The sequence below is a fragment of the Oncorhynchus clarkii genome, unplaced genomic scaffold (genome assembly GCF_045791955.1).
Source record: "Oncorhynchus clarkii lewisi isolate Uvic-CL-2024 unplaced genomic scaffold, UVic_Ocla_1.0 unplaced_contig_14070_pilon_pilon, whole genome shotgun sequence".
Classification (NCBI taxonomy): domain Eukaryota; kingdom Metazoa; phylum Chordata; class Actinopteri; order Salmoniformes; family Salmonidae; genus Oncorhynchus; species Oncorhynchus clarkii.
This window is the reverse complement of record NW_027258094.1, coordinates 73,198-99,478: the sequence shown is the minus strand read 5'-3', so window position 1 is coordinate 99,478 and position 26,281 is coordinate 73,198. Positions and strand designations below refer to the sequence as shown.

Sequence of the window (26,281 nt, the reverse complement as noted above, 5' to 3'; positions counted from 1 at the left end):
GATGGTGTCTGTGTGTTTAATTCTCCAGGTGATCTATAAGATGGTGTCTGTGTGTTTATTCTCCAGGCGATCTATAAGATGGTGTCGTCTGTGATGAAGATGCCAGAGGATGAGTCTACTCCAGAGAAGAGAACAGAGAAGATCTTCAGACAGATGGACACCAACAGAGACGGTACATCTCATCTCATACACACATTACAGCCTACAGTGGCAGCCAATAGAGGGAGTGTACTGGTATAGGGTATACCGTGTTAGTGTACTGGTATAGGGTATACCGTGTTAGTGTACTGGTATAGGGTATACCGTATTAGTGTATTGGTATAGGGTATACCGTGTTAGTGTACTGGTATAGGGTATACCGTGTTAGTGTACTGGTATAGGGTATACCGTGTTAGTGTACTGGTATAGGGTATACCGTGTTAGTGTACTGGTATAGGGTATACCGTGTTAGTGTACTGGTATAGGGTATACCGTGTTAGTGTATTGGTATAGGGTATACCGTGTTAGTGTACTGGTATAGGGTATACCGTGTTAGTGTACTGGTATAGGGTATACCGTGTTAGTGTACTGGTATAGGGTATAGGGTATACCGTGTTAGTGTATTGGTATAGGGTATACTGTGTTAGTGTATTGGTATAGGGTACACTGTGTTAGTGTATTGGTATAGGGTATAGGGTATACCGTGTTAGTGTACTGGTATAGGGTATACCGTGTTAGTGTATTGGTATAGGGTATACCGTGTTAGTGTACTGGTATAGGGTATACTGTGTTAGTGTACTGGTATAGGGTATACTGTGTTAGTGTACTGGTATAGGGTATAGGGTATACCGTGTTAGTGTATTGGTATAGGGTATACTGTGTTAGTGTATTGGTATAGGGTATACTGTGTTAGTGTATTGGTATAGGGTATAGGGTATACCGTGTTAGTGTACTGGTATAGGGTATACCGTGTTAGTGTATTGGTATAGGGTATAGGGTATACCGTGTTAGTGTACTGGTATAGGGTATACCGTGTTAGTGTACTGGTATAGGGTATACTGTGTTAGTGTACTGGTATAGGGTATAGGGTATACCGTGTTAGTGTATTGGTATAGGGTATACTTTGTTAGTGTATTGGTATAGGGTATAGGGTATACCGTGTTAGTGTACTGGTATAGGGTATACCGTGTTGGTGTACTGGTATAGGGTATACTGTGTTAGTGTACTGGTATGGGGTATAGGGTATACCGTGTTAGTGTACTGGTATAGTGTATACCGTGTTAGTGTACTGGTATAGGGTATACCGTGTTAGTGTACTGGTATAGGGTATACCGTGTTAGTGTACTGGTATAGGGTATGCCGTGTTAGTGTACTGGTATAGGGTATGCCGTGTTAGTGTACTGGTATAGGGTATACCGTGTTAGTGTGTTGGTATAGGGTATACCGTGTTAGTGTACTGGTATAGGGTATACCGTGTTAGTGTATTGGTATAGGGTATACCGTGTTAGTGTATTGGTATAGGGTATACTGTGTTAGTGTATTGGTATAGGGTATAGGGTATACCGTGTTAGTGTACTGGTATAGGGTATACCGTGTTAGTGTGTTGGTATGGGGTATACCGTGTTAGTGTACTGGTATAGGGTATACCGTGTTAGTTTACTGGTATAGGGTATACCGTGTTAGTGTACTGGTATAGGGTATACCGTGTTAGTGTACTGGTATAGGGTATACCGTGTTAGTGTGTTGGTATAGGGTATACCGTGTTAGTGTACTGGTATAGGGTATACCGTGTTAGTTTACTGGTATAGGGTATACCGTGTTAGTGTACTGGTATAGGGTATACCGTGTTAGTGTGTTGGTATGGGGTATACCGTGTTAGTGTACTGGTATAGGGTATACCGTGTTAGTGTACTGGTATAGGGAATACCGTGTTAGTGTACTGGTATAGGGTATACCGTGTTAGTGTATTGGTATAGGGTATACCGTGTTAGTGTACTGGTATAGGGTATACCGTGTTAGTGTGTTGGTATAGGGTATACCGTGTTAGTGTACTGGTATAGGGTATACCGTGTTAGTGTGTTGGTATAGGGTATACCGTGTTAGTGTACTGGTATAGGGTATACCGTGTTAGTGTACTGGTATAGGGTATACCGTGTTAGTGTACTGGTATAGGGTATAGGGTATACCGTGTTAGTGTACTGGTATAGGGTATACCGTGTTAGTGTTACCGGATGTACACTAACTATGCTTGTATAACTCTACATCCGGTAACTACTAACTATGCTTGTATAACTCTACATCCGGTAACTACTAACTATGCTTGTTTAACTCTACATCCGGTAACTACTAACTATGCTTGTATAACTCTACATCCGGTAACTACTAACTATGCTTGTTTAACTCTACATCCGGTAACTACTAACTATGCTTGTATAACTCTACATCCGGTAACTACTAACTATGCTTGTTTAACTCTACATCCGGTATCTACTAACTATGCTTGTATAACTCTACATCCGGTAACTACTAACTATGCTTGTATAACTCTACATCCGGTAACTACTAACTATGCTTGTATAACTCTACATCCGGTAACTACTAACTATGCTTGTATAACTCTACATCCGGTAACTACTAACTATGCTTGTATAACTCTACATCCGGTAACTACTAACTATGCTTGTATAACTCTACATCCGGTAACTACTAACTATGCTTGTATAACTCTACATCCGGTAACTACTAACTATGCTTGTATAACTCTACATCCGGTAACTACTAACTATGCTTGTATATCTTTACATCCGGTAACTACTAGCTATGCTTGTATAACTCTACATCCGGTAACTACTAACTATGCTTGTATAACTCTACATCCGGTAACTACTAACTATGCTTGTTTAACTCTACATCCGGTAACTACTAACAATGCTTGTATAACTCTACATCCGGTAACTACTAACTATGCTTGTTTAACTCTACATCCGGTAACTACTAGCTATGCTTGTTTAACTCTACATCCGGTAACTACTAACTATGCTTGTTTAACTCTACATCCGGTAACTACTAACTATGCTTGTATAACTCTACATCCGGTAACTACTAACTATGCTTGTTTAACTCTACATCCGGTAACTACTAACTATGCTTGTTTAACTCTACATCCGGTATCTACTAACTATGCTTGTATAACTCTACATCCGGTAACTACTAACTATGCTTGTATAACTCTACATCCGGTAACTACTAACTATGCTTGTATAACTCTACATCCGGTAACTACTAACTATGCTTGTTTAACTCTACATCCGGTAACTACTAGCTATGCTTGTATAACTTTATGAGAGGGATTTGTTTGTCTTTGCAATTCGTTTATGTACTTTTTCGCTTGTTAGCATTTAGCTAACAGCGTCAATGTGATTTTGCTATTAGTTTGTGGTAATTTGGTTAGCATTCTGGTAATAGAGGCCCAGTTGGCTTTTCTTGGTTTTTTTTAGCGCCCCCTTCTGTGCTAAACCGGTAATACCCTAAATCCTGGGATGAGAAGGATGGTATGACGATATGAACATGTGGATACTGTGTTACCACCTGTTTAATAATCCCACATCTGACTACTAGGGTTACCAGCTGTTAATAATCCCACCTGTTAATAATCCCACATCTGACTACTAGGGTTACCAGCTGTTAATAATCCCACCTGTTAATAATCCCACATCTGACTACTAGGGTTACCAGCTGTTAATAATCCCACATCTGACTACTAGGGCTACCACCTGTTAATAATTCCACATCTGACTACTAGGGTTACCAGCTGTTAATAATCCCACATCTGACTACTAGGGCTACCACCTGTTAATAATCCCACATCTGACTACTAGGGTTACCACCTGTTAATAATCCCACATCTGACTACTAGGGCTACCACCTGTTAATAATCCCACATCTGACTACTAGGGCTACCACCTGTTAATAATCCCACATCTGACTACTAGGGCTACCACCTGTTAATAATCCCACATCTGACTACTAGGGTTACCACCTGTTAATAATCCCACATCTGACTACTAGGGTTACCAGCTGTTAATAATCCCACCTGTTAATAATCCCACATCTGACTACTAGGGCTACCACCTGTTAATAATCCCACATCTGACTACTAGGGCTACCACCTGTTAATAATCCCACATCTGACTACAAGGGTTACCACCTGTTAATAATCCCACATCTGACTACTAGGGTTACCAGCTGTTAATAATCCCACCTGTTAATAATCCCACATCTGACTACTAGGGTTACCACCTGTTAATAATCCCACATCTGACTACTAGGGTTACCACCTGTTAATAATCCCACATCTGACTACTAGGGTTACCACCTGTTAATAATCCCACATCTGACTACTAGGGTTACCACCTGTTAATAATCCCACATCTGACTACTAGGGTTACCAGCTGTTAATAATCCCACATCTGACTTCTAGGGTTACCACCAGTTGGGGACCTATTTACTCAATGGTTTTCAGATTGTTGTCCAAACGTCGAGGTCTCTATTTGATAATGATATATACTCTAGTGTTTCTCCAGGTAAACTGTCTCTAAGGGAGTTCATTAAAGGTTAATCTAACCTGACTGTCTCCTGTTGTGTTTCTCCAGGTAAACTGTCTCTCTAAGGGGGTTCATTAAAGGTTAATCTAACCTGACTGTCTCCTGTTGTGTTTCTCCAGGTAAACTGTCTCTAAGGGGGTTCATTAAATGTTAATCTAACCTGACTGTCTCCTGTTGAGTTTCTCCAGGTAAACTGTCTCTGGAAGAGTTCATTAAAGGTTAATCTAACCTGACTGTCTCCTGTTGTTGTGTTTCTCCAGGTAAACTGTCTCTAAGGGGGTTCATTAAAGGTTAATCTAACCTGACTGTCTCCTGTTGTGTTTCTCCAGGTAAACTGTCTCTGGAAGAGTTCATTAAAGGTTAATCTAACCTGACTGTCTCCTGTTGTGTTTCTCCAGGTAAACTGTCTCTGGAAGAGTTCATTAAAGGTTAATCTAACCTGACTGTCTCCTGTTGTGTTTCTCCAGGTAAACTGTCTCTAAGGGGGTTCATTAAATGTTAATCTAACCTGACTGTCTCCTGTTGAGTTTCTCCAGGTAAACTGTCTCTGGAAGAGTTCATTAAAGGTTAATCTAACCAGACTGTCTCCTGTTGTTGTGTTTCTCCAGGTAAACTGTCTCTAAGGGGGTTCATTAAAGGTTAATCTAACCTGACTGTCTCCTGTTGTGTTTCTCCAGGTAAACTGTCTCTAAGGGGGTTCATTAAATGTTAATCTAACCTGACTGTCTCCTGTTGAGTTTCTCCAGGTAAACTGTCTCTGGAAGAGTTCATTAAAGGTTAATCTAACCTGACTGTCTCCTGTTGTTGTGTTTCTCCAGGTAAACTGTCTCTAAGGGGGTTCATTAAAGGTTAATCTAACCTGACTGTCTCCTGTTGTGTTTCTCCAGGTAAACTGTCTCTGGAAGAGTTCATTACAGGTTAATCTAACCTGACTGTCTCCTGTTGTGTTTCTCCAGGTAAACTGTCTCTGGAAGAGTTCATTAAAGGGGCTAAAAGTGACCCCTCCATCGTGCGTCTGTTACAGTGTGACCCCAGCAGCGCTGGGCAGTTCTAAACCGCCCTACCTTGGGGGTCAAGACAATGTAAGGCTACACTCTATTCATTTAGGTTTCCTGTTCGTTTCATTCCTGTGTATGTCTCACCCCTTAGTGTGAGATCGAAGACCCCCTCATGCTGTGTGGATCACTAACCAGTCTGTTACATCCACTAACCAGTCTGTTACATCCACCACCCTCCACTAACCAGTCTGTTACATCCACCAACCTCCACTAACCAGTCTGTTACATCCACCAACCTCCACTAACCAGTCTGTTACCTCCACCAACCTCCACTAACCAGTTTTACATCCACCAACCTCCACTAACCAGTCTGTTACATCCACCAACCTCCACTAACCAGTCTGTTACATCCACCAACCAGTCTGTTACATCCACCAACCTCCACTAACCAGTCTGTTACATCCACCAACCTCCACTAACCAGTCTGTTACCTCCACCAACCAGTCTGTTACATCCACCAACCTCCACTAACCAGTCTGTTACGTCCACCAACCTCCACTAACCAGTCTGTTACGTCCACCAACCTCCACTAACCAGTCTGTTACATCCACCAACCTCCACTAACCAGTCTGTTACATCCACCAACCTCCACTAACCAGTCTGTTACATCCACCAACCTCCACTAACCAGTCTGTTACATCCACCAACCTCCACTAACCAGTCTGTTACATCCACCAACCTCCACTAACCAGTCTGTTACATCCACCAACCTCCACTAACCAGTCTGTTACCTCCACCAACCAGTCTGTTACATCCACCAACCTCCACTAACCAGTCTGTTACATCCACCAACCTCCACTAACCAGTCTGTTACATCCACTAACCAGTCTGTTACATCCACCACCCTCCACTAACCAGTCTGTTACATCCACCAACCTCCACTAACCAGTCTGTTACATCCACTAACCTCCACTTACCAGTATGTTACATCCACTAACCAGTCTGTTACATCCACCAACCTCCACTAACCAGTCTGTTACATCCACCAACCTCCACTAACCAGTCTGTTACCTCCACCAACCTCCACTAACCAGTCTGTTACCTCCACCAACCTCCACTAACCAGTCTGTTACCTCCACGAACCTCCACTAACCAGTCTGTTACCTCCACCAACCTCCACTAACCAGTCTGTTACATCTACCAACCTCCACTAACCAGTCTGTTACATCTACCAACCTCCACTAACCAGTCTGTTACATCCACCAACCTCCACTAACCAGTCTGTTACCTCCACCAACCTCCACTAACCAGTCTGTTACATCTACCAACCTCCACTAACCAGTCTGTTACATCTACCAACCTCCACTAACCAGTCTGTTACATCCACCAACCTCCACTAACCAGTCTGTTACCTCCACCAACCTCCACTAACCAGTCTGTTACATCTACCAACCTCCACTAACCAGTCTGTTACATCTACCAACCTCCACTAACCAGTCTGTTACATCTACCAACCTCCACTAACCAGTCTGTTACATCCACCAACCTCCACTAACCAGTCTGTTACCTCCACCAATCTCCACTAACCAGTCTGTTACCTCCACTAACCAGTCTGTTACCTCCACTAACCAGTCTGTTACCTCCACTAACCAGTCTGTTACTTCCACCAACCTCCACTAACCAGTCTGTTACATCCACCAACCAGTCTGTTACCTCCACTAACCAGTCTGTTACCTCCACCAACCTCCACTAACCAGTCTGTTACGTCCACCACCCTCCACTAACCAGTCTGTTACATCCAACAACCTCCACTAACCAGTCTGTTACATCCACCAACCTCCACTAACCAGTCTGTTACATCCACCAACCTCCACTAACCAGTCTGTTACCTCCACTAACCAGTCTGTTACCTCCACTAACCAGTCTGTTACCTCCACTAACCAGTCTGTTACATCCACCACCCTCCACTAACCAGTCTGTTACATCCACTAACCAGTCTGTTACGTCCACCAACCTCCACTAACCAGTCTGTTACATCCACCAACCAGTCTGTTACATCCACCAACCTCCACTAACCAGTCTGTTACATCCACCAACCTCCACTAACCAGTCTGTTACATCCACCAACCTCCACTAACCAGTCTGTTACATCCACCAACCTCCACTAACAGGTATGTTACGTCCACCAACCTCCACTAACCAGTCTGTTACCTCCACCGACCTCCACTAACCAGTCTGTTACCTCCACTAACCAGTCTGTTACCTCCACTAACCAGCCTGTTACCTCCACCAACCTCCACTAACCAGTCTGTTACATCCACCAACCTCCACTAACCAGTCTGTTACATCCAACAACCTCCACTAACCAGTCTGTTACATCCACCAACCTCCACTAACCGGTCTGTTACATCCAACAACCTCCACTAACCAGTCTGTTACATCCAACAACCTCCACTTACCAGCCTGTTACATCCACCAACCTCCACTAACCAGTCTGTTACATCCACCAACCTCCACTAACCAGTCTGTTACATCCACCAACCTCCACTAACCAGTCTCTTACCTCCACGAACCAGTCTGTTACATCCACTAACCAGTCTGTTACATCCACCAACCTCCACTAACCAGTCTGTTATGTCCACCAACCTCCACTAACCAGTCTGTTACGTCCACCAACCTCCACTAACCAGTCTGTTACATCTACCAACCTCCACTAACCAGTCTGTTACATCCAGCAACCTCCACTAACCAGTCTGTTACATCCACCAACCTCCACTAACCAGTCTGTTACATCCACCAACCTCCACTAACCAGTCTGTTACATCTACCAACCTCCACTAACCAGTCTGTTACATCCACCAACCAGTCTGTTACATCCACCAACCTCCACTAACCAGTCTGTTACATCCACGACCCTCCACTAACCAGTCTGTTACATCCACCAACCTCCACTAACCAGTCTGTTACATCCACCAACCTCCACTAACCAGTCTGTTACATCCACTAACCAGTCTGTTACGTCCACCAACATCCACTAACCAGTCTGTTACATCCACCAACCTCCACTAACCAGTCTGTTACATCCACCAACCTCCACTAACCAGTCTGTTACATCCACCAACCTCCACTAACCAGTCTGTTACATCCACCAACCTCCACTAACCAGTCTGTTACATCCATCAACCTCCACTAACCAGTCTGTTACCTCCACCAACCAGTCTGTTACATCCACCAACCTCCACTAACCAGTCTGTTACATCCACCAACCTCCACTAACCAGTCTGTTACATCCACCAACCTCCACTAACCAGTCTGTTACATCCACCAACCTCCACTAACCAGTCTGTTACATCCACTAACCAGTCTGTTACGTCCACCAACATCCACTAACCAGTTTGTTACATCCACCAACATCCACTAACCAGTTTGTTACATCCACCAACCTCCACTAACCAGTCTGTTACATCCACTAACCAGTCTGTTACATCCACCAACATCCACTAACCAGTCTGTTACATCCACCAACCTCCACTAACCAGTCTGTTACATCCACCAACCTCCACTAACCAGTCTGTTACATCCACCAACCTCCACTAACCAGTCTGTTACCTCCACCAACCAGTCTGTTACATCCACCAACCTCCACTAACCAGTCTGTTACATCCACCAACCAGTCTGTTACATCCACCAACCTCCACTAACCAGTCTGTTATGTCCACCAACCTCCACTAACCAGTCTGTTACCTCCACTAACCAGTCTGTTACATCCACTAACCAGTCTGTTACATCCACCAACCTCCACTAACCAGTCTGTTACCTCCACTTACCAGTCTGTTACCGCCACCAACCAGTCTGTTACATCCACCAACCTCCACTAACCAGTCTGTTATGTCCACCAACCTCCACTAACCAGTCTGTTACCTCCACTAACCAGTCTGTTACATCCACTAACCAGTCTGTTACATCCACCAACCTCCACTAACCAGTCTGTTACGTCCACCAACCTCCACTAACCAGTCTGTTACATCCACCAACCTCCACTATCCAGCCTGTTACATCCACCAACCTCCACTAACCAGCCTGTTACATCCACCAACCTCCACTAACCAGTCTGTTACATCCACCAACCTCCACTAACCAGTCTGTTACGTCCACCAACCTCCACTAACCAGTCTGTTACATCCACCAACCTCCACTAACCAGTCTGTTACATCCACCAACCTCCACCAACCAGTCTGTTGCATCCACCAACCAGTCTGTTACATCCACCAACCTCCACTAACCAGTCTGTTACATCCACTAACCAGTCTGTTACCTCCACTTACCAGTCTGTTACATCCACCAACCTCCACCAACCAGTCTGTTACATCCACCAACCTCCACTAACCAGTCTGTTACATCCACCAACCAGTCTGTTACGTCCACCAACCTCCACTAACTAGTCTGTTACGTCCACCAACCTCCACTAACCAGTCTGTTACATCCACTAACCAGTCTGTTACATCCACCAACCTCCACTAACCAGTCTGTTACGTCCACCAACCTCCACTAACCAATCTGTTACATCCACCAACCTCCACTATCCAGCCTGTTACGTCCACCACCCTCCACTAACCAGTCTGTTACATCCACCAACCTCCACTAACCAGTCTGTTACATCTACCAACCTCCACTAACCAGTCTGTTACATCCAGCAACCTCCACTAACCAGTCTGTTACATCCACCAACCTCCACTAACCAGTCTGTTACATCCACCAACCTCCACTAACCAGTCTGTTACATCTACCAACCTCCACTAACCAGTCTGTTACATCTACCAACCTCCACTAACCAGTCTGTTACATCCACCAACCTCCACTAACCAGTATGTTACCTCCACCAACCTCCACTAACCAGTCTGTTACATCTACCAACCTCCACTAACCAGTCTGTTACATCTACCAACCTCCACTAACCAGTCTGTTACATCTACCAACCTCCACTAACCAGTCTGTTACATCTACCAACCTCCACTAACCAGTCTGTTACATCCACCAACCTCCACTAACCAGTCTGTTACCTCCACCAATCTCCACTAACCAGTCTGTTACCTCCACTAACCAGTCTGTTACCTCCACTAACCAGTCTGTTACCTCCACTAACCAGTCTGTTACTTCCACCAACCTCCACTAACCAGTCTGTTACATCCACCAACCAGTCTGTTACCTCCACTAACCAGTCTGTTACCTCCACCAACCTCCACTAACCAGTCTGTTACGTCCACCACCCTCCACTAACCAGTCTGTTACATCCAACAACCTCCACTAACCAGTCTGTTACATCCACCAACCTCCACTAACCAGTCTGTTACATCCACCAACCTCCACTAACCAGTCTGTTACCTCCACTAACCAGTCTGTTACCTCCACTAACCAGTCTGTTACCTCCACTAACCAGTCTGTTACATCCACCACCCTCCACTAACCAGTCTGTTACATCCACTAACCAGTCTGTTACGTCCACCAACCTCCACTAACCAGTCTGTTACATCCACCAACCAGTCTGTTACATCCACCAACCTCCACTAACCAGTCTGTTACATCCACCAACCTCCACTAACCAGTCTGTTACATCCACCAACCTCCACTAACCAGTCTGTTACATCCACCAACCTCCACTAACAGGTATGTTACGTCCACCAACCTCCACTAACCAGTCTGTTACCTCCACCGACCTCCACTAACCAGTCTGTTACCTCCACTAACCAGTCTGTTACCTCCACTAACCAGCCTGTTACCTCCACCAACCTCCACTAACCAGTCTGTTACATCCACCAACCTCCACTAACCAGTCTGTTACATCCAACAACCTCCACTAACCAGTCTGTTACATCCACCAACCTCCACTAACCAGTCTGTTACATCCAACAACCTCCACCAACCAGTCTGTTAACCAGTCTGTTACATCCACCAACCTCCACTAACCAGTCTGTTACATCCAACCAACCTCCACCAACCAGTCTGTTACATCCAACAACCTCCACTTACCAGCCTGTTACATCCACCAACCTCCACTAACCAGTCTGTTACATCCACCAACCTCCACTAACCAGTCTGTTACATCCACCAACCTCCACTAGCCAGTCTGTTACATCCACCAACCTCCACTAACCAGTCTCTTACCTCCACTAACCAGTCTGTTACATCCACTAACCAGTCTGTTACATCCACCAACCTCCACTAACCAGTCTGTTATGTCCACCAACCTCCACTAACCAGTCTGTTACGTCCACCAACCTCCACTAACCAGTCTGTTACATCTACCAACCTCCACTAACCAGTCTGTTACATCCAGCAACCTCCACTAACCAGTCTGTTACATCCACCAACCTCCACTAACCAGTCTGTTACATCCACCAACCTCCACTAACCAGTCTGTTACATCTACCAACCTCCACTAACCAGTCTGTTACATCCACCAACCAGTCTGTTACATCCACCAACCTCCACTAACCAGTCTGTTACATCCACGACCCTCCACTAACCAGTCTGTTACATCCACCAACCTCCACTAACCAGTCTGTTACATCCACCAACCTCCACTAACCAGTCTGTTACATCCACTAACCAGTCTGTTACGTCCACCAACATCCACTAACCAGTCTGTTACATCCACCAACCTCCACTAACCAGTCTGTTACATCCACCAAACTCCACTAACCAGTCTGTTACATCCACCAACCTCCACTAACCAGTCTGTTACATCCACCAACCTCCACTAACCAGTCTGTTACATCCACCAACCTCCACTAACCAGTCTGTTACCTCCACCAACCAGTCTGTTACATCCACCAACCTCCACTAACCAGTCTGTTACATCCACGACCCTCCACTAACCAGTCTGTTACATCCACCAACCTCCACTAACCAGTCTGTTACATCCACCAACCTCCACTAACCAGTCTGTTACATCCACTAACCAGTCTGTTACGTCCACCAACATCCACTAACCAGTTTGTTACATCCACCAACATCCACTAACCAGTTTGTTACATCCACCAACCTCCACTAACCAGTCTGTTACATCCACTAACCAGTCTGTTACATCCACCAACATCCACTAACCAGTCTGTTACATCCACCAACCTCCACTAACCAGTCTGTTACCTCCACCAACCAGTCTGTTACATCCACCAACCTCCACTAACCAGTCTGTTACATCCACCAACCTCCACTAACCAGTCTGTTACATCCACTAACCAGTCTGTTACCTCCACTTACCAGTCTGTTACATCCACCAACCTCCACCAACCAGTCTGTTACATCCACCAACCTCCACTAACCAGTCTGTTACATCCACCAACCAGTCTGTTACGTCCACCAACCTCCACTAACTAGTCTGTTACGTCCACCAACCTCCACTAACCAGTCTGTTACATCCACTAACCAGTCTGTTACATCCACCAACCTCCACTAACCAGTCTGTTACGTCCACCAACCTCCACTAACCAATCTGTTACATCCACCAACCTCCACTATCCAGCCTGTTACGTCCACCACCCTCCACTAACCAGTCTGTTACATCCACCAACCTCCACTAACCAGTCTGTTACATCTACCAACCTCCACTAACCAGTCTGTTACATCCAGCAACCTCCACTAACCAGTCTGTTACATCCACCAACCTCCACTAACCAGTCTGTTACATCCACCAACCTCCACTAACCAGTCTGTTACATCTACCAACCTCCACTAACCAGTCTGTTACATCTACCAACCTCCACTAACCAGTCTGTTACATCCACCAACCTCCACTAACCAGTATGTTACCTCCACCAACCTCCACTAACCAGTCTGTTACATCTACCAACCTCCACTAACCAGTCTGTTACATCTACCAACCTCCACTAACCAGTCTGTTACATCTACCAACCTCCACTAACCAGTCTGTTACATCCACCAACCTCCACTAACCAGTCTGTTACCTCCACCAATCTCCACTAACCAGTCTGTTACCTCCACTAACCAGTCTGTTACCTCCACTAACCAGTCTGTTACCTCCACTAACCAGTCTGTTACCTCCACTAACCAGTCTGTTACATCCACCACCCTCCACTAACCAGTCTGTTACATCCACTAACCAGTCTGTTACGTCCACCAACCTCCACTAACCAGTCTGTTACATCCACCAACCAGTCTGTTACATCCACCAACCTCCACTAACCAGTCTGTTACATCCACCAACCTCCACTAACCAGTCTGTTACATCCACCAACCTCCACTAACAGGTATGTTACGTCCACCAACCTCCACTAACCAGTCTGTTACCTCCACCGACCTCCACTAACCAGTCTGTTACCTCCACTAACCAGTCTGTTACCTCCACTAACCAGCCTGTTACCTCCACCAACCTCCACTAACCAGTCTGTTACATCCACCAACCTCCACTAACCAGTCTGTTACATCCAACAACCTCCACTAACCAGTCTGTTACATCCACCAACCTCCACTAACCAGTCTGTTACATCCAACAACCTCCACTAACCAGTCTGTTACATCCAACAACCTCCACTTACCAGCCTGTTACATCCACCAACCTCCACTAACCAGTCTGTTACATCCACCAACCTCCACTAACCAGTCTGTTACATCCACCAACCTCCACTAGCCAGTCTGTTACATCCACCAACCTCCACTAACCAGTCTCTTACCTCCACTAACCAGTCTGTTACATCCACTAACCAGTCTGTTACATCCACCAACCTCCACTAACCAGTCTGTTATGTCCACCAACCTCCACTAACCAGTCTGTTACGTCCACCAACCTCCACTAACCAGTCTGTTACATCTACCAACCTCCACTAACCAGTCTGTTACATCCAGCAACCTCCACTAACCAGTCTGTTACATCCACCAACCTCCACTAACCAGTCTGTTACATCCACCAACCTCCACTAACCAGTCTGTTACATCTACCAACCTCCACTAACCAGTCTGTTACATCCACCAACCAGTCTGTTACATCCACCAACCTCCACTAACCAGTCTGTTACATCCACGACCCTCCACTAACCAGTCTGTTACATCCACCAACCTCCACTAACCAGTCTGTTACATCCACCAACCTCCACTAACCAGTCTGTTACATCCACTAACCAGTCTGTTACGTCCACCAACATCCACTAACCAGTCTGTTACATCCACCAACCTCCACTAACCAGTCTGTTACATCCACCAACCTCCACTAACCAGTCTGTTACATCCACCAACCTCCACTAACCAGTCTGTTACATCCACCAACCTCCACTAACCAGTCTGTTACATCCACCAACCTCCACTAACCAGTCTGTTACCTCCACCAACCAGTCTGTTACATCCACCAACCTCCACTAACCAGTCTGTTACATCCACGACCCTCCACTAACCAGTCTGTTACATCCACCAACCTCCACTAACCAGTCTGTTACATCCACCAACCTCCACTAACCAGTCTGTTACATCCACTAACCAGTCTGTTACGTCCACCAACATCCACTAACCAGTTTGTTACATCCACCAACATCCACTAACCAGTTTGTTACATCCACCAACCTCCACTAACCAGTCTGTTACATCCACTAACCAGTCTGTTACATCCACCAACATCCACTAACCAGTCTGTTACATCCACCAACCTCCACTAACCAGTCTGTTACATCCACCAACCTCCACTAACCAGTCTGTTACATCCACCAACCTCCACTAACCAGTCTGTTACCTCCACCAACCAGTCTGTTACATCCACCAACCTCCACTAACCAGTCTGTTACATCCACCAACCAGTCTGTTACATCCACCAACCTCCACTAACCAGTCTGTTATGTCCACCAACCTCCACTAACCAGTCTGTTACCTCCACTAACCAGTCTGTTACATCCACTAACCAGTCTGTTACATCCACCAACCTCCACTAACCAGTCTGTTACCGCCACCAACCAGTCTGTTACATCCACCAACCTCCACTAACCAGTCTGTTATGTCCACCAACCTCCACTAACCAGTCTGTTACCTCCACTAACCAGTCTGTTACATCCACTAACCAGTCTGTTACATCCACCAACCTCCACTAACCAGTCTGTTACGTCCACCAACCTCCACTAACCAGTCTGTTACATCCACCAACCTCCACTATCCAGCCTGTTACATCCACCAACCTCCACTAACCAGCCTGTTACATCCACCAACCTCCACTAACCAGTCTGTTACATCCACCAACCTCCACTAACCAGTCTGTTACGTCCACCAACCTCCACTAACCAGTCTGTTACATCCACCAACCTCCACTAACCAGTCTGTTACATCCACCAACCTCCACCAACCAGTCTGTTGCATCCACCAACCAGTCTGTTACATCCACCAACCTCCACTAACCAGTCTGTTACATCCACTAACCAGTCTGTTACCTCCACTTACCAGTCTGTTACATCCACCAACCTCCACCAACCAGTCTGTTACATCCACCAACCTCCACTAACCAGTCTGTTACATCCACCAACCAGTCTGTTACGTCCACCAACCTCCACTAACTAGTCTGTTACGTCCACCAACCTCCACTAACCAGTCTGTTACATCCACTAACCAGTCTGTTACATCCACCAACCTCCACTAACCAGTCTGTTACGTCCACCAACCTCCACTAACCAATCTGTTACATCCACCAACCTCCACTATCCAGCCTGTTACGTCCACCACCCTCCACTAACCAGTCTGTTACATCCACCAACCTCCACTAACCAGTCTGTTACATCTACCAACCTCCACTAACCAGTCTGTTACATCCAGCAACCTCCACTAACCAGTCTGTTACATCCACCAACCTCCACTAACCAGTCTGTTACATCCACCAACCTCCACTAACCAGTCTGTTACATCTACCAACCTCCACTAACCAGTCTGTTACATCCACCAACCAGTCTGTTACATCCACCAACCTCCACTAACCAGTCTGTTACATCCACGACCCTCCACTAACCAGTCTGTTACATCCACTAACCTCCACTAACCAGTCTGTTACATCCACCAACCTCCACTAACCAGTCTGTTACATCCACTAACCAGTCTGTTACGTCCACCAACATCCACTAACCAGTCTGTTACATCCACCAACCTCCACTAACCAGTCTGTTACATCCACCAACCTCCACTAACCAGTCTGTTACATCCACCAACCTCCACTAACCAGTCTGTTACATCCACCAACCTCCACTAACCAGTCTGTTACATCCACCAACCTCCACTAACCAGTCTGTTACCTCCACCAACCAGTCTGTTACATCCACCAACCTCCACTAACCAGTCTGTTACATCCACCAACCTCCACTAACCAGTCTGTTACATCCACGACCCTCCACTAACCAGTCTGTTACATCCACCAACCTCCACTAACCAGTCTGTTACATCCACCAACCTCCACTAACCAGTCTGTTACATCCACTAACCAGTCTGTTACGTCCACCAACATCCACTAACCAGTTTGTTACATCCACCAACCTCCACTAACCAGTCTGTTACATCCACTAACCAGTCTGTTACATCCACCAACATCCACTAACCAGTCTGTTACATCCACCAACCTCCACTAACCAGTCTGTTACATCCACCAACCTCCACTAACCAGTCTGTTACATCCACCAACCTCCACTAACCAGTCTGTTACCTCCACCAACCAGTCTGTTACATCCACCAACCTCCACTAACCAGTCTGTTACATCCACCAACCAGTCTGTTACATCCACCAACCTCCACTAACCAGTCTGTTATGTCCACCAACCTCCACTAACCAGTCTGTTACCTCCACTAACCAGTCTGTTACATCCACTAACCAGTCTGTTACATCCACCAACCTCCACTAACCAGTCTGTTACCTCCACTTACCAGTCTGTTACCTCCACCAACCAGTCTGTTACATCCACCAACCTCCACTAACCAGTCTGTTATGTCCACCAACCTCCACTAACCAGTCTGTTACATCCACCAACCTCCACTAACCAGTCTGTTACATCCACCAACCTCCACTAACCAGTCTGTTACATCCACCAACCTCCACTAACCAGTCTGTTACATCCACCAACCTCCACTAACCAGTCTGTTACCTCCGCCAACCAGTCTGTTACATCCACCAACCTCCACTAACCAGTCTGTTACATCCACGACCCTCCACTAACCAGTCTGTTACATCCACCAACCTCCACTAACCAGTCTGTTACATCCACCAACCTCCACTAACCAGTCTGTTACATCCACTAACCAGTCTGTTACGTCCACCAACATCCACTAACCAGTTTGTTACATCCACCAACCTCCACTAACCAGTCTGTTACATCCACTAACCAGTCTGTTACATCCACCAACATCCACTAACCAGTCTGTTACATCCACCAACCTCCACTAACCAGTCTGTTACATCCACCAACCTCCACTAACCAGTCTGTTACATCCACCAACCTCCACTAACCAGTCTGTTACCTCCACCAACCAGTTTGTTACATCCACCAACCTCCACTAACCAGTCTGTTACATCCACCAACCAGTCTGTTACATCCACCAACCTCCACTAACCAGTCTGTTATGTCCACCAACCTCCACTAACCAGTCTGTTACCTCCACTAACCAGTCTGTTACATCCACTAACCAGTCTGTTACATCCACCAACCTCCACTAACCAGTCTGTTACCTCCACTTACCAGTCTGTTACCTCCACCAACCAGTCTGTTACATCCACCAACCTCCACTAACCAGTCTGTTATGTCCACCAACCTCCACTAACCAGTCTGTTACCTCCACTAACCAGTCTGTTACATCCACTAACCAGTCTGTTACATCCACCAACCTCCACTAACCAGTCTGTTACGTCCACCAACCTCCACTAACCAGTCTGTTACATCCACCAACCTCCACTATCCAGCCTGTTACATCCACCAACCTCCACTAACCAGCCTGTTACATCCACCAACCTCCACTAACCAGTCTGTTACATCCACCAACCTCCACTAACCAGTCTGTTACGTCCACCAACCTCCACTAACCAGTCTGTTACATCCACCAACCTCCACTAACCAGTCTGTTACATCCACCAACCTCCACCAACCAGTCTGTTGCATCCACCAACCAGTCTGTTACATCCACCAACCTCCACTAACCAGTCTGTTACATCCACTAACCAGTCTGTTACCTCCACTTACCAGTCTGTTACATCCACCAACCTCCACCAACCAGTCTGTTACATCCACCAACCTCCACTAACCAGTCTGTTACATCCACCAACCAGTCTGTTACGTCCACCAACCTCCACTAACTAGTCTGTTACGTCCACCAACCTCCACTAACCAGTCTGTTACGTCCACCAACCTCCACTAACCAGTCTGTTACATCCACCAACCTCCACTATCCAGCCTGTTACATCCACCAACCTCCACTAACCAGCCTGTTACATCCACCAACCTCCACTAACCAGTCTGTTACATCCACCAACCTCCACTAACCAGTCTGTTACGTCCACCAACCTCCACTAACCAGTCTGTTACATCCACCAACCTCCACTAACCAGTCTGTTACATCCACCAACCTCCACCAACCAGTCTGTTGCATCCACCAACCAGTCTGTTACATCCACCAACCTCCACTAACCAGTCTGTTACATCCACTAACCAGTCTGTTACCTCCACTTACCAGTCTGTTACATCCACCAACCTCCACCAACCAGTCTGTTACATCCACCAACCTCCACTAACCAGTCTGTTACATCCACCAACCAGTCTGTTACGTCCACCAACCTCCACTAACTAGTCTGTTACGTCCACCAACCTCCACTAACCAGTCTGTTACATCCACTAACCAGTCTGTTACATCCACCAACCTCCACTAACCAGTCTGTTACGTCCACCAACTTCCACTAACCAGTCTGTTACATCCACCAACCTCCACTATCCAGCCTGTTACGTCCACCACCCTCCACTAACCAGTCTGTTACATCCAACAACCTCCACTAACCAGTCTGTTACATCCACCAACCTCCACTAACCAGTCTGTTACATCCACCAACCTCCACTAACCAGTCTGTTACATCCACCAACCTCCACTAGCCAGTCTGTTACATCCACCAACCTCCACTAACCAGTCTGTTACATCCACGACCCTCCACTAACCAGTCTGTTACATCCACCAACCTCCACTAACCAGTCTGTTACATCCACCAACCTCCACTAACCAGTCTGTTACATCCACTAACCAGTCTGTTACGTCCACCAACATCCACTAACCAGTTTGTTACATCCACCAACCTCCACTAACCAGTCTGTTACATCCACTAACCAGTCTGTTACATCCACCAACATCCACTAACCAGTCTGTTACATCCACCAACCTCCACTAACCAGTCTGTTACATCCACCAACCTCCACTAACCAGTCTGTTACATCCACCAACCTCCACTAACCAGTCTGTTACCTCCACCAACCAGTCTGTTACATCCACCAACCTCCACTAACCAGTCTGTTACATCCACCAACCAGTCTGTTACATCCACCAACCTCCACTAACCAGTCTGTTATGTCCACCAACCTCCACTAACCAGTCTGTTACCTCCACTAACCAGTCTGTTACATCCACTAACCAGTCTGTTACATCCACCAACCTCCACTAACCAGTCTGTTACCTCCACTTACCAGTCTGTTACCTCCACCAACCAGTCTGTTACATCCACCAACCTCCACTAACCAGTCTGTTATGTCCACCAACCTCCACTAACCAGTCTGTTACCTCCACTAACCAGTCTGTTACATCCACTAACCAGTCTGTTACATCCACCAACCTCCACTAACCAGTCTGTTACGTCCACCAACCTCCACTAACCAGTCTGTTACATCCACCAACCTCCACTATCCAGCCTGTTACATCCACCAACCTCCACTAACCAGCCTGTTACATCCACCAACCTCCACTAACCAGTCTGTTACATCCACCAACCTCCACTAACCAGTCTGTTACGTCCACCAACCTCCACTAACCAGTCTGTTACATCCACCAACCTCCACTAACCAGTCTGTTACATCCACCAACCTCCACCACCCAGTCTGTTGCATCCACCAACCAGTCTGTTACATCCACCAACCTCCACTAACCAGTCTGTTACATCCACTAACCAGTCTGTTACCTCCACTTACCAGTCTGTTACATCCACCAACCTCCACCAACCAGTCTGTTACATCCACCAACCTCCACGAACCAGTCTGTTACATCCACCAACCAGTCTGTTACGTCCACCAACCTCCACTAACTAGTCTGTTACGTCCACCAACCTCCACTTACCAGTCTGTTACCTCCACCAACCAGTCTGTTACATCCACCAACCTCCACTAACCAGTCTGTTATGTCCACCAACCTCCACTAACCAGTCTGTTACATCCACCAACCTCCACTAACCTGTCTGTTACATCCACCAACCTCCACTAACCAGTCTGTTACATCCACCAACCTCCACTAACCAGTCTGTTACATCCACCAACCTCCACTAACCAGTCTGTTACCTCCACCAACCAGTCTGTTACATCCACCAACCTCCACTAACCAGTCTGTTACATCCACGACCCTCCACTAACCAGTCTGTTACATCCACCAACCTCCACTAACCAGTCTGTTACATCCACCAACCTCCACTAACCAGTCTGTTACATCCACTAACCAGTCTGTTACGTCCACCAACATCCACTAACCAGTTTGTTACATCCACCAACCTCCACTAACCAGTCTGTTACATCCACTAACCAGTCTGTTACATCCACCAACATCCACTAACCAGTCTGTTACATCCACCAACCTCCACTAACCAGTCTGTTACATCCACCAACCTCCACTAACCAGTCTGTTACATCCACCAACCTCCACTAACCAGTCTGTTACCTCCACCAACCAGTCTGTTACATCCACCAACCTCCACTAACCAGTCTGTTACATCCACCAACCAGTCTGTTACATCCACCAACCTCCACTAACCAGTCTGTTATGTCCACCAACCTCCACTAACCAGTCTGTTACCTCCACTAACCAGTCTGTTACATCCACTAACCAGTCTGTTACATCCACCAACCTCCACTAACCAGTCTGTTACCTCCACTTACCAGTCTGTTACCTCCACCAACCAGTCTGTTACATCCACCAACCTCCACTAACCAGTCTGTTATGTCCACCAACCTCCACTAACCAGTCTGTTACCTCCACTAACCAGTCTGTTACATCCACTAACCAGTCTGTTACATCCACCAACCTCCACTAACCAGTCTGTTACGTCCACCAACCTCCACTAACCAGTCTGTTACATCCACCAACCTCCACTATCCAGCCTGTTACATCCACCAACCTCCACTAACCAGCCTGTTACATCCACCAACCTCCACTAACCAGTCTGTTACATCCACCAACCTCCACTAACCAGTCTGTTACGTCCACCAACCTCCACTAACCAGTCTGTTACATCCACCAACCTCCACTAACCAGTCTGTTACATCCACCAACCTCCACCAACCAGTCTGTTGCATCCACCAACCAGTCTGTTACATCCACCAACCTCCACTAACCAGTCTGTTACATCCACTAACCAGTCTGTTACCTCCTCTTACCAGTCTGTTACATCCACCAACCTCCACCAACCAGTCTGTTACATCCACCAACCTCCACTAACCAGTCTGTTACATCCACCAACCAGTCTGTTACGTCCACCAACCTCCACTAACTAGTCTGTTACGTCCACCAACCTCCACTAACCAGTCTGTTACATCCACTAACCAGTCTGTTACATCCACCAACCTCCACTAACCAGTCTGTTACGTCCACCAACCTCCACTAACCAGTCTGTTACATCCACCAACCTCCACTATCCAGCCTGTTACGTCCACCACCCTCCACTAACCAGTCTGTTACATCCAACAACCTCCACTAACCAGTCTGTTACATCCACCAACCTCCACTAACCAGTCTGTTACATCCACCAACCTCCACTAACCAGTCTGTTACATCCACCAACCTCCACTAGCCAGTCTGTTACATCCACCAACCTCCACTAACCAGTCTGTTACATCCACGACCCTCCACTAACCAGTCTGTTACATCCACCAACCTCCACTAACCAGTCTGTTACATCCACCAACCTCCACTAACCAGTCTGTTACATCCACTAACCAGTCTGTTACGTCCACCAACATCCACTAACCAGTTTGTTACATCCACCAACCTCCACTAACCAGTCTGTTACATCCACTAACCAGTCTGTTACATCCACCAACATCCACTAACCAGTCTGTTACATCCACCAACCTCCACTAACCAGTCTGTTACATCCACCAACCTCCACTAACCAGTCTGTTACATCCACCAACCTCCACTAACCAGTCTGTTACCTCCACCAACCAGTCTGTTACATCCACCAACCTCCACTAACCAGTCTGTTACATCCACCAACCAGTCTGTTACATCCACCAACCTCCACTAACCAGTCTGTTATGTCCACCAACCTCCACTAACCAGTCTGTTACCTCCACTAACCAGTCTGTTACATCCACTAACCAGTCTGTTACATCCACCAACCTCCACTAACCAGTCTGTTACCTCCACTTACCAGTCTGTTACCTCCACCAACCAGTCTGTTACATCCACCAACCTCCACTAACCAGTCTGTTATGTCCACCAACCTCCACTAACCAGTCTGTTACCTCCACTAACCAGTCTGTTACATCCACTAACCAGTCTGTTACATCCACCAACCTCCACTAACCAGTCTGTTACGTCCACCAACCTCCACTAACCAGTCTGTTACATCCACCAACCTCCACTATCCAGCCTGTTACATCCACCAACCTCCACTAACCAGCCTGTTACATCCACCAACCTCCACTAACCAGTCTGTTACATCCACCAACCTCCACTAACCAGTCTGTTACGTCCACCAACCTCCACTAACCAGTCTGTTACATCCACCAACCTCCACTAACCAGTCTGTTACATCCACCAACCTCCACCAACCAGTCTGTTGCATCCACCAACCAGTCTGTTACATCCACCAACCTCCACTAACCAGTCTGTTACATCCACTAACCAGTCTGTTACCTCCACTTACCAGTCTGTTACATCCACCAACCTCCACCAACCAGTCTGTTACATCCACCAACCTCCACTAACCAGTCTGTTACATCCACCAACCAGTCTGTTACGTCCACCAACCTCCACTAACTAGTCTGTTACGTCCACCAACCTCCACTAACCAGTCTGTTACATCCACTAACCAGTCTGTTACATCCACCAACCTCCACTAACCAGTCTGTTACGTCCACCAACCTCCACTAACCAGTCTGTTACATCCACCAACCTCCACTATCCAGCCTGTTACGTCCACCACCCTCCACTAACCAGTCTGTTACATCCAACAACCTCCACTAACCAGTCTGTTACATCCACCAACCTCCACTAACCAGTCTGTTACATCCACCAACCTCCACTAGCCAGTCTGTTACATCCACCAACCTCCACTAGCCAGTCTGTTACATCCACCAACCTCCACTAACCAGTCTGTTACATCCACTAACCTCCACTAACCAGTCTGTTATGTCCACCAACCTCCACTAACCAGTCTGTTACATCCACCACCCTCCACTAACCAGTCTGTTACATCCACTAACCAGTCTGTTACGTCCACCAACCTCCACTAACCAGTCTGTTACATCCACCAACCAGTCTGTTACATCCACCAACCTCCACTAACCAGTCTGTTACATCCACCAACCTCCACTAACCAGTCTGTTACATCCACCAACCTCCACTAACCAGTCTGTTACATCCACCAACCTCCACTAACAGGTATGTTACGTCCACCAACCTCCACTAACCAGTCTGTTACCTCCACCGACCTCCACTAACCAGTCTGTTACCTCCACTAACCAGTCTGTTACCTCCACTAACCAGCCTGTTACCTCCACCAACCTCCACTAACCAGTCTGTTACATCCACCAACCTCCACTAACCAGTCTGTTACATCCAACAACCTCCACTAACCAGTCTGTTACATCCACCAACCTCCACTAACCAGTCTGTTACATCCAACAACCTCCACTAACCAGTCTGTTACATCCAACAACCTCCACTTACCAGCCTGTTACATCCACCAACCTCCACTAACCAGTCTGTTACATCCACCAACCTCCACTAACCAGTCTGTTACATCCACCAACCTCCACTAGCCAGTCTGTTACATCCACCAACCTCCACTAACCAGTCTCTTACCTCCACTAACCAGTCTGTTACCTCCACCAACCAGTCTGTTACATCCACCAACCTCCACTAACCAGTCTGTTACATCCACCAACCAGTCTGTTACATCCACCAACCTCCACTAACCAGTCTGTTATGTCCACCAACCTCCACTAACCAGTCTGTTACCTCCACTAACCAGTCTGTTACATCCACTAACCAGTCTGTTACATCCACCAACCTCCACTAACCAGTCTGTTACCTCCACTTACCAGTCTGTTACCTCCACCAACCAGTCTGTTACATCCACCAACCTCCACTAACCAGTCTGTTATGTCCACCAACCTCCACTAACCAGTCTGTTACCTCCACTAACCAGTCTGTTACATCCACTAACCAGTCTGTTACATCCACCAACCTCCACTAACCAGTCTGTTACGTCCACCAACCTCCACTAACCAGTCTGTTACATCCACCAACCTCCACTATCCAGCCTGTTACATCCACCAACCTCCACTAACCAGCCTGTTACATCCACCAACCTCCACTAACCAGTCTGTTACATCCACCAACCTCCACTAACCAGTCTGTTACGTCCACCAACCTCCACTAACCAGTCTGTTACATCCACCAACCTCCACTAACCAGTCTGTTACATCCACCAACCTCCACCAACCAGTCTGTTGCATCCACCAACCAGTCTGTTACATCCACCAACCTCCACTAACCAGTCTGTTACATCCACTAACCAGTCTGTTACCTCCTCTTACCAGTCTGTTACATCCACCAACCTCCACCAACCAGTCTGTTACATCCACCAACCTCCACTAACCAGTCTGTTACATCCACCAACCAGTCTGTTACGTCCACCAACCTCCACTAACTAGTCTGTTACGTCCACCAACCTCCACTAACCAGTCTGTTACATCCACTAACCAGTCTGTTACATCCACCAACCTCCACTAACCAGTCTGTTACGTCCACCAACCTCCACTAACCAGTCTGTTACATCCACCAACCTCCACTATCCAGCATGTTACATCCACCACCCTCCACTAACCAGTCTGTTACATCCAACAACCTCCACTAACCAGTCTGTTACATCCACCAACCTCCACTAACCAGTCTGTTACATCCACCAACCTCCACTAACCAGTCTGTTACATCCACCAACCTCCACTAGCCAGTCTGTTACATCCACCAACCTCCACTAACCAGTCTGTTACATCCACGACCCTCCACTAACCAGTCTGTTACATCCACCAACCTCCACTAACCAGTCTGTTACATCCACCAACCTCCACTAACCAGTCTGTTACATCCACTAACCAGTCTGTTACATCCACCAACCTCCACTAACCAGTCTGTTACCTCCACCAACCAGTCTGTTACATCCACCAACCTCCACTAACCAGTCTGTTACATCCACCAACCAGTCTGTTACATCCA

The 26,281-nt window shown here is 46.8% G+C and overlaps 1 protein-coding gene across 3 annotated transcripts in view; it reads left to right on the top strand.

Annotated features, from left to right (window-relative positions):
• Positions 1 to 26,281, top strand: part of LOC139395358 (neurocalcin-delta A) — a 75,024-nt gene that overhangs the window by 42,695 nt on the left and 6,048 nt on the right. For all 3 annotated transcript variants that reach the window (XM_071142925.1, XM_071142924.1, XM_071142923.1), the window contains exons 3-4: positions 67 to 172; positions 5,540 to 5,665. In XM_071142925.1, the coding sequence (XP_070999026.1) occupies positions 67 to 172; positions 5,540 to 5,637 (204 nt within the window). In that variant the 3' untranslated portion in view covers positions 5,638 to 5,665. The remainder of the gene's footprint in view (positions 1 to 66; positions 173 to 5,539; positions 5,666 to 26,281) is intronic.